We start from the raw sequence: 8,944 nt of genomic DNA on the forward strand, positions 1-8,944 counted from the left end.
AATATAATATACAAGTTTCACTTTTTAAATGGAATTACTGAAATCAATCTACTTTTTCATGATATTCTAATTTTATGACCAGCACCTGTATATGGGAAACAGAATAAAGACTGGGGTAATCAGCTGACAGGGAGCAGGTGTGGAGAGAAGCAACTAGGAGACTGGCACAAGGGGGTAACAGAGAGCAATACAAAAAAACACAAAATGGCTTAGATATAACTAGAAAACAACTAGAATGATACAAAATAGAAAAGAAACCAACGACCAAGAAAACACAAAATCAGTTTAACTCAAAAATAAGTCCACAAAGGGCAGAACCATAACACTGAGTGGTCTGGGAGGTTGATACACTGACAACAAATCTGTTATGTATTGAGGTGCTGATCTATTCAATGATTTCAGAACTGGGCTGATGTGTTCTACTTTCTTAGTTCTAGTTTGAACATGCTTAGCAGCGTTTTGACATACATTTTTTTAAGGAGGTCAAGCTAAAGACCTAAATCCAACTAAAAATCTGCAACAAAATCAGAACCTCAGACACTTCTTATTCCATTTTTACCAGACTTGAGCTGTTTTGCTACAAAAGGTGGAACTTCACAGTTTCTACTCAGGGAGACTGAATACAAATACATACTGCAATTTCTAGCTCCTTACTATAAAGAATTTCAGAGAATCATAAATTCAAGAAAATAATGTGAAAGATCTTTAGGTTTATTGTAAAAAAAGACTATGATAAAACACATTAAACTTCAGGTTTTTAGTGAGTTGTACAATGATTATGTTCCAGGTAGGAAGTGCTTGTTCATCACACTGTATGAACTGAAATAATAATGTTGATTTTTATTCACACAATAACATGTTTTCCAAAGCTAAACGGAAAGACAGAAGAGAAATTACTGATTAAAATGTGGTTCGAAGGAATTTATCTCGATAAATGTTACAAAAGCCTTGTTGAAGAAATGTTAAACGTATGATAATAGGGATTTTATTTCAACAGTGACAACATCACACTGACCTAAAAAATAGTACAAAATAAGCATGGTACCTCCAAATAGCATAGGATGCTAATTTCCACCTGCATTCAGCTTGATGATAAGAACTAAATGTTTTCCATGAAAAGTATAAAAGAACCAGTGAACACTAATACAACACGCAAACACACTCAGACACATTAAAATATAGGATTTAACTGATAAAAAAACACAGTGCTGATTTGTGAGGGTAAAACAGTGCTTGGGGAAGTTGGTCCTAGGTAGACAGTTCACTCTGTGGCTGCATTGCGATGTGCTGAATAATAACCTGATAAAAAAACAAACAAAGCAAAGACAGGAAAGAGTAATGAACAGCTATGAAAACATGTCAGACCACACTATTTTTTAATATCACATTTTTGTCCTAAATACACAGTATATGATTAAACATAATTGATATAAAGGTATGTAAAACAATTTAGCCTTTTTACACTATGCATTTATTTGGTTTTAAAACTCTGCCTGTATATCAGCATTACAGCGGTTAGAAGACTGGATTGGATTAAAAGTACAAATGAATAAAATTATTTGATTAGAATTTAAATAAACTGAATCACATTGTTCTTTGATGAATAAACAACTCGCCAGCTTTTGTCAGTAAAGTCAGGGATAATTCATAGTGAGATTAAATCGCTCTTCTTGTACTTTAAATTGATCTGTAGAGAAAAAGATTCACACCAAGTGTTTTCTCCTAAGGAGCTTCCCTTCCAGATGCTTTAAACTGACTCAAGGTTAACAGGACGTCTTAATATTGGTCATGTGTAACCTTTTTTATTTAAACTCCGGTTACAGCCATATTTAAATACTACAAGACATAAAAAAGAGGTAAAATATTTGAGAAAAAATTTCAATGTTTAAATTTTGCAATAATTTCCATTCAACCAAGAAGTTTGTTTCTGTTACAATACAATACGAATCAGCCTTCTTCCAAAACATATAAAATGTTATTAATATCTTTCTTAAAAATGAACTGAAAAATTATGTGTTGGCAGCAATGGGTCAATTTTTAGAATTGCTAGCCTGCTTTTTTCTGTGCATGTTTTCCTGTGTACTTTGGTGGTTTAACTCCCAGTATAGTTTTAATTTTAATTAATTTAATTGAACTTTATTGATCTCACATTGGAGAAATTTACTTCTACATTCAACCCATACTCTTGGAGAGCAGTGGGCTGCCATTGCTGGGCGTCCAGGGAGCAATCGGGGGTTAAGGGTCTTGCTCAGAGAGCCAGAGTGGCAGTCTGTGGTAGTGGGGTTCGAACCCAGAACTTCAGGATTCCAAGCTGTATGCCCTAACCTCTGGGCTGCCACTCCCCTCTAAGTTTATATAGGAGGGAGTATAAAACCCTCATCTTCAGATCCATCCACAGCTCTTTCCAGAATTCTCCCATTGTGGGACAATAAAGAAATTTCCTATTCTATCAAATTTGGGCTCTGGCTGTGCTTCTCCAAAATATTAGTTTCTGTTGAGTGACCATTCTGGCTAATATATCGAAAGTAAGAGGTCAATTGTAACTTTTCATTTCGCTAAACGACATGAGACTGAAAAATATATTACCTGATCATGCGTAGATTTTAAAGCAGCACGTGCAATGACTGCGAAGAAGACGAGAACTCCAAATACAAACAGAGAGGATCCAAACAACATGCCTACCACAATAGAAAGCTGTGCCTGAAATAAAGAGTCCGTTAGACACGCATTACTATGTTAGTATTTTATCCACACAGAAAAGGATTATAGCAAAAACTTTGAAGGAGAATAGTCAGCAGGAAGCTCACCTCAAGATAAGGTCCTTTATTATAATAACTGTAAGGGTATGTGCTATCAATGAGGAAATATATCCTGTATCCAAAGGAGAGCACAATTCCCAACATAGAGACCACACTCATGGCCAGGCATATGGTCACCTGTAGAGCCAGATTATAAATCATACTGATTTTAACTTAAAATAACTTTGTGACCAGTTATAAATGGAGTTAAATACTGGGGTGCAGGTTAATAAACGTACCGTCTTCTTGGATGGATGTAATTCAGTGTAGATTGACAGGACTCCACATACAAGAAACTTAAAAAAAACAATCATAGGAATTAATCAGAGGATCCATTTCTGTTGTGTTCAAGAGGCACATATCAAAAGTGCAGAGTACTACAGGTGAGTTGCATTGTTTTGTAAGCTAGCTGATGTAATGCCAGTTGTGCACAAATATTCCTAAAGGATAGTGAGTTTTTTTTCTTCTTTGGTTTGATTCATGAATAAGACATAAATTCTTGAATCACACAAGTGAACTAGACTCTTTGGAATATTGTAACAATCTGTGAGCCATTTGTCATTTAATTTGTTTATTTTTTAAGTATGAGAAATAGATTAAGTTATTTTAGATGAATTGACAGCCTCAACCAGGTGCTTAAAAAAAAAAAAAAAAACTCTAAATCATGTCACAGACTCTGCATCACACTGATAACACCAAACCAAAAATACTTAATATATTAATGCTCTGAAATACCATATCAATGCGTTTTTTTGCACTTTTTTCTCCCACATTGTTTACATTTGATAACTCCTGCACTTTACAGAAAGGAAATGTTAATTTACCGTCTGAAAAGCTGTACTATATGAAATTTCAATAAAAGTTATCTAAGTGTTTTAGCAAATCAGCTAGGAGACTATTTGAGTCATAAATTTACTGTAACTGGGTCAACTTATCTGAAACTGGGTCACCGAAGCAAATTCCATCCCAGGAATTGCATCTCAGCACTTCCTACTTGAATTTGATAGCCATAAACAAATAATGCTGGACCTATGTGCATAACATTTTCTTTGTAGTTAAATATCCTTATGACACAGGGAGGTAAGTGTTCACAAAAATGCTGAGAGCTCACAAAAAAACTTTGGCAAAGAGGTTGTTTTTTGAAAAGTTTGTGTGTGTGTTATCGGTCTGCTTAAAGGATGACTTGAAAGGCTATGAACAGATCTGAATTAACAGAGGCCCGCCTCATGTCTAGGTACAAGTCATCCAAATTTAGTAATGATCCAGATGATGTGCAAGTTTTGGCTATAAGTTTAAGTCACAATAAGGGGGATAATTTGCTGCTTGGCAGAGGTCTGCGTCCTCAGAGTGCTTTTATAGTTTTGGTTTGTTTTATATATATATATATATATATATATATATATATATATATATATTTTTTTTTTTAGGATTTAAAGAAAAGATGCTTACCATTGTTCCTTGCCAGAAAGGAATATATAAGCTGAATGAGGTTTGTAGATCAGCACCAGCCATCACAAATCCCATCACAACCTCAGCACACCCAAACATCAGCACCACAATCTAAAAAATATACAAACATATGTTTTTACTGTGTGCACTCATATAACAGGTCCAAGCCATCCTGTTTCTTACCCCAAAACTTCTGGGCTGATTTTGGGTAAAGCGGTGCAGAGGTTTGCTGTGTTTCATCATCGCATTCTGATTCTCGCTGGTCTGTACAACTCCTGGCACAGTTTCCTCCATTGCAAAGCTGTTACACAGCAGTCTGAGGCTGTGGGAGGAAGAGAACAGGAGCTTGTTGTGCCAGTAACGTCTTTGACAGCAAGGAAGTAGTATAAAAGGCATGGGACAGACTTGTAGTTAGAGAGTGAAATCTGACACTAATCTTTCACAAAACGGTACAGAACAGTCAAAAGGAACACAATAATAAGAAACAAACTCACCGAGCTTTCTATCTAAGAGGAATTGCATAAGAAAACAGGAAGTGGGTGTTGCTGGTCCCGAGGAGGAATGATGACATTTGAGATCTTCTACTTTTTTTTCAGCAAGGGGAGGTCCTAAATAAACAAGGCTGTTACTCGAAGCCCCACAGAAAAAAAAGTACAAAGTAAAGAAGGTAAAACCTACTTAAAAAAACAGCATTAATTGTTGAAATGCATAACAAACAGCACTTATTGAGGCAATCCACTTTTTAAACATGGAGTTTAATAAAACAAATGAGCTGTCTCCATATTATGCAGACATCCCAAGTCTCCTGGACGTTCCGGGAGTCTCCCTGATATAGATAGTTAAAAGTAAATCCATGTCTAGAGAAGGGGAGGAACAGTGGCGGATCTAGACCAAATGTACCAGGGGGCCAGGAGGGGGCCAGCTTGTTTTCATGGGGGCACAGAAAAGCATGAAATAAAAAACAGGGCAATAGATTCAAATATATTAAGAGAGCTGCATTAAGCGAAATTTCTTTTCAATTAGGTTCAATAAAAATTCTATTTCTTATGAGGTCAATATACATTTATAACGTACATTTATTAAGTTAAAACTACCGTTTTCTATAAAATTTGATTCAGAACTCTAGAAAAACTGTTAAATTTGTCTGTAAAAATTAGAGCATTTTTTATGTGTTGTGGAAAAAAATAAAAAAAATTAGCAGATAAAACTGGGATCCTATCTCAATACCACTGAAGCTATCACCTTATTGTTTTTGAATAATTAGTAAAACAGAATTTGTAAAGAAAAAGAATGAAATAGATCCAAAGGACCTATCAGTAACCATGTCTGTTCCAGCGCATATCATAATTAGAATTTCTTTTTAGTATTATGTCTTCAGTACAGGGGCCAGGACATGACCTACAGGGGGCACTGGCCCCCGTTGGCCCCTGTCTAGAACCGCCCATGGTGAGGAATGATGACACCGTGGCGAGGTGCACTGTATGCTGAAGTCCCATGAAAAACAGAAAGCACAGCCGATGTTCAAGGCTACAAGATCGAAAGTATTGAAAATTGAAAATGAATTATGCAAGTCCACAATTAAGCCAGGTCCAATTCAATTTAAAGCGACACATCGAGTTAAAGCATCTTAGCTATCTTAGGAAATATCTGCTACTGAATGAGGAACCTAAGAAATTTTTTTACACAGATCTTTTCAGGAGAATCTGAATGTATCTGTATATGTTTCTAAAGATCTGTGTAATTTGACTGAATTAAGTATTTTACATTTTTTTCTATATATTATGATCACACATTTAAAGGCTAAAATATGAGGTTATATTGTGTAGGATTGTGGTTTACCAAATGAACTTGAGCTAGTTAATTTATAGGTTTGAGAACTTAGTTCATTTTTGCAAAAGTGAAATATGAATGTGAGCTAGTTCATTTTCATCTGCGTCAACGGAACTTTGAGCAAATTCTTTTTAACTATGAACTGGGACAACATTGCCAGGGACTAGGCAACACTTCGCCCAATGAACGCTGGAGATAAGCACCAACACCACCACAAACAATCATGAAAACAAACGTAGACGTTTGAATTAGTTCCTGAATACATTTCAAGGATGGGGGATAACATCTACTGGAAAAATATATACATAAATAAATTCAGGTTAGCAAAAAATAAAGGAATAACAGGATCATTAACAAATAAATGTGAGCCCATTAAATAATATTTACATGCACATGACAGTAGGAATGCATTTTGTTATCTGTATTAGAGAATATTAGCTTTAAAATTAAATATCTGACATCCATTCCACAAATATTACACACTGATATAAAAGACACTCTTTGGTGACAAACAAGCCAGGGTTATGCCTGAAGCTCTCTCAGGGTCACATGCAGCCAACTGATGTGTGTCTGCTGCAAGAGAAAGCTGAAATATAAATGTGGGTGGATTGTCTTTTTTTAAAAAAATATAGCCAAATTGCTATGTGCAATATCTCCACAGGACAGGAGGGAAAGAGCTACATCATTGTGTAAGTAAAACTAGGGAAACCCCGCCAAAAGACAAACAGTATCAGGGCTTCACCAGGTTTAGTTGTAAAATATCAGCATATTGGCTAAAATTCTGACTTAATGGATCCCTAATCCACTGTATATATACTTCTACTTTACAGTATACATACTTCTTTGATGTTTTTGCATAATTTGTACATAAATTGACTCCTGTTTACAATACCCCAATATCCAGTGGGGTTTAGATGAGGCTAGTGTTTAGACTTAAGAGAGCTGACATAACTGTCCCTGCACCACTTAGTGGAACTTTGGGCTAATTAGTGGGACTTCCTGGAAAATAAAAGTAGCATCTGTATAAAGCTTTTAACATGATGGGAGCATTGAGTGCTCTTGAGTTTCCAGGGAGATGCTGTACCAGTGACAGAGCTAAAGTTTCTTTGTTGGGCTGGAGACGAGGCTATCTTAAGGGGGGTCAAAGATTATAAGAATTAATTTTTTAGCAATTGGAGTTTAACAAAAAATATGTTCAAGTTGGCACAAAGGGGATATGATTTGTGATTAATTTGCCTTTAATAAACAATGTAACAAAAATGGAAAACACAAGTTAGCTAATGTCAGTGTGTGGATGTGTTTGTTAACGGGTGATTGAATATCTAGAAAAAAAGAGAAGCAAAACAAAACAATGCATATAAAATGTTCCCTTGCTTCATTCTCCCAACAGCGGTCACTATTCCTGAATTGTATTTTGAAAAGTAGAATTACTTTTATCCCCAAAATTTAAATTTTATGAATATTTCCTTCTTCCAGTTATCATCTCTGCTCTATAAATGCCTTCCTCTAGTTTGGTTGATTGATGGCTACCCTTTAATTTCAAAGCACCAAAGGCTGGAAATCAACTTGTTGCATTTATGACTATGACCACATACACATGCTAAATAATATTTTAACAAATGTAAATAGTATCACGATTATCCCCTGCTTGTAAATATAATTCACATTGACTAAAACTGAAAGCAGTGGATTATGTTTTTGCAGTTTATTATCACCATATTACCCTCGCTGTCTCAGCTACTGAACACTGGACAACTGTCAAGTCAGCACTTTTAATGAAGGTGAAGATGATGAAATTGCCATCTCATAAACATTTCAATATTAAAAGGTATTCGCTTATATAATATTCTTAGAAATTGAATTTGGGATTTCCAAATGTAAGTCACAATCATTTAAATGAACTGAAATAAATGATTGAAACACAATAAATCAAAATATACATATTTTTTTTAAATAATGCAATTTATTACACATACATGTTACACAAGCCAGACAAAGGTGTTCTAAAATTACAGAGAATAGAAACACTGCATTGACACAAATTCATTGCAGTAATATACAGTCTTATATACTATCTACCAGAGATGTAAAAATGATTTCCTCTTCATAGTTGCTCTTCAAAGTGGGCTGTGCTTAATGCAATGATGCATTGTTCTTAAAGATGATGTTAAAAATGTACATTAAAAAATCCAGTGCACCATTTTGTCAGCATTATAGAGATAGCACAATGTAAAGCAGGACATAATGTAAGAAAAGCTGATTGTGTCCTTTTCTTTATTTTATACTAGAAGTCCTTGTGTTAATTCAGGGGGGAGTTTTCCACCTACAACACAAAACAGTACCTTTAAGTTGAAATTCCTTAAGTCAGCACATGTTACAAAGATCTGTTGCTAAAATGTGGATCAACCTGCTTTGGGCATCAAACAGACTCCATATATATTAAATAAATCTACACACAAACACACTTGGACAAAACTGTTGATACTCGTTGTATTATGAAACAAAAACCCGGGATGTCACAGGAATAACTGAATTTCTGTGACCTGAATCTGATGAAAGCAATAATAATGCTCACTGTAGTTTGCCATTGGATGACAAGTATTTATTTTAGAGTTGTTTGTGCACATGTCTTACCATCATTTTTGTTCAGACCTGTTCCATTTTTTTCAAATCATATTCTTGAAGCATGAATGAAAAACAATGTTTGACTTTAATTTGTTGATTTTCAAAGAATTTATTTTTTACTTTGTCAGATTCTAATTATTTCTGTGACCATCCTGGCTTATTCTTTCATTAAAGGAAGAAAACCAAAAACTTTGTCCATGTATATATATATATATATATATATATATATATATATATATATA

The 8,944-nt window shown here is 34.7% G+C and overlaps 2 protein-coding genes across 4 annotated transcripts in view; both read right to left on the bottom strand.

Moving 5' to 3' along the window:
* Positions 1–1,111: 1,111 nt before the first annotated feature.
* Positions 1,112–4,871, bottom strand: LOC107098620. Of its 3 annotated transcripts, none has more exons than XM_015396391.1 (7): positions 4,742–4,871; positions 4,431–4,569; positions 4,248–4,358; positions 3,038–3,094; positions 2,808–2,936; positions 2,587–2,700; positions 1,112–1,299 (listed from the first exon to the last, which is right to left on the bottom strand). In XM_015396391.1, exons 2-7 carry the CDS (start codon positions 4,539–4,541, stop codon positions 1,249–1,251), a joined length of 573 nt encoding a protein of 190 aa, XP_015251877.1. In that variant the 5' UTR covers positions 4,542–4,569; positions 4,742–4,871; the 3' UTR covers positions 1,112–1,248. The 3 variants fall into 3 exon arrangements, with proteins under 3 accessions (XP_015251877.1, XP_015251878.1, XP_015251876.1); XM_015396392.1 differs by having other exon boundaries at positions 4,431–4,611; positions 4,742–4,787; XM_015396390.1 differs by lacking the exon at positions 4,742–4,871 and having other exon boundaries at positions 4,431–4,735.
* Positions 4,872–8,050: 3,179 nt separating this feature from the next.
* Positions 8,051–8,944, bottom strand: part of tmco6 (transmembrane and coiled-coil domains 6) — a 7,331-nt gene continuing 6,437 nt past the window's right edge. Inside the window, exon 13 of the mRNA XM_015396399.1 lies at positions 8,051–8,400. The gene's annotated coding sequence lies outside the window, so the exon portion shown is untranslated. The remainder of the gene's footprint in view (positions 8,401–8,944) is intronic.

The sequence above is a fragment of the Cyprinodon variegatus genome, unplaced genomic scaffold (assembly GCF_000732505.1).
Source record: "Cyprinodon variegatus isolate N-32 unplaced genomic scaffold, C_variegatus-1.0 Scaffold794, whole genome shotgun sequence".
In the NCBI taxonomy this organism is placed as follows: domain Eukaryota; kingdom Metazoa; phylum Chordata; class Actinopteri; order Cyprinodontiformes; family Cyprinodontidae; genus Cyprinodon; species Cyprinodon variegatus.

Bases quoted from the DNA above. Each gene is read 5' to 3' on its own strand.
- LOC107098620 (XM_015396390.1), bottom strand. From the start codon at position 4,643: ATGCCTTTTATACTACTTCCTTGCTGTCAAAGACGTTACTGGCACAAC. The intron at 4,359-4,430 runs GTAAGAAACAGG...TATATTTTTTAG, and splicing joins ATCAGCCCAGAAGTTTTGGG to ATTGTGGTGCTGATGTTTGG. The intron at 1,300-2,586 runs GTAATATATTTT...TTTTTTTATCAG, and splicing joins TAAAATCTACGCATGATCAG to GTTATTATTCAGCACATCGC.